At 52.1% G+C, this 723-nt stretch overlaps 1 protein-coding gene across 2 annotated transcripts in view; it reads left to right on the top strand.

The window, feature by feature from the left end:
• The window catches only part of LOC104159489 (disabled homolog 2-interacting protein-like), a 10,026-nt gene that overhangs the window by 2,663 nt on the left and 6,640 nt on the right, over positions 1-723 (top strand). For both annotated transcript variants that reach the window (XM_009697412.1, XM_009697418.1), the window contains exon 2: positions 274-426. In XM_009697412.1, coding sequence (XP_009695714.1) covers positions 274-426 — 153 coding nt within the window. The remainder of the gene's footprint in view (positions 1-273; positions 427-723) is intronic.

Raw genomic sequence — 723 nt, 5'->3', positions numbered from 1 at the left:
CAGGACCCCACTGCCCCGTGCCTGTGTTCTGTGGGGGTGGCACAGGGAAGAGCTTGGCCTGTCAGCAGCTGCCCGACCTCAGATAATGTCCAGCTGCAGCATAGGCTTGGTCCTGCCCCCCAGCCCCGAGTGCTCTGGTAGCTCGGACTTGTTCGTTGCTGTTTGAGCAGCATGGGAGAGGGCTTGCTTGGAAGGAAATTCTCTCTCTCTCCAGCTTCATGACCATTTCTGTTACAGGTTTTTCTTTTGTTATGGTTGTATGTTTCATTGTAGGCCCCTTCTCCTGTGAACCCCAATGCCCTGGACCGCACTGCTGCTTGGCTTTTGAATATGAACATGCAGTTTTTAGAAGATGAAAGCATTGACCCAGATTCCAAGCACAGGGATAAGCTCAGGAATAAGGACGAGCTCAGCCAAGCAGAAAAGGTAAAACGTGATTGGATTGAAACAAGTTTCTAAATAGAGAGAGGATTTCCTTGAATGTCGTTCATCTGAGTGCCCTGGGGCCAAGGTGGGCTGTGTGGCACGTCCCTGCCCAGGAGAGAGGCATGTCAGGTTGCTCTGTGCCCTGCTCAGCCTCGCAGGGCACTTCAGGGGAAGGTTTGGGAGGTTTTCACACACTCAGTGACTGGAATTACCCTCTGATGAAGGCAAGTAAGAAAAGCAGGAGCCAGGAATCAAGTGCTGGTGCTGCTCTGCAACAAACTCTGAAACCAGCCAGTG

This window comes from Cariama cristata, unplaced genomic scaffold (genome assembly GCF_000690535.1).
Source record: "Cariama cristata isolate BGI_N322 unplaced genomic scaffold, ASM69053v1 scaffold17690, whole genome shotgun sequence".
NCBI lineage: Eukaryota > Metazoa > Chordata > Aves > Cariamiformes > Cariamidae > Cariama > Cariama cristata.
The sequence above is the reverse complement of the archived record's forward strand: the minus strand, read 5'-3'. Positions and strand labels throughout refer to the sequence as shown.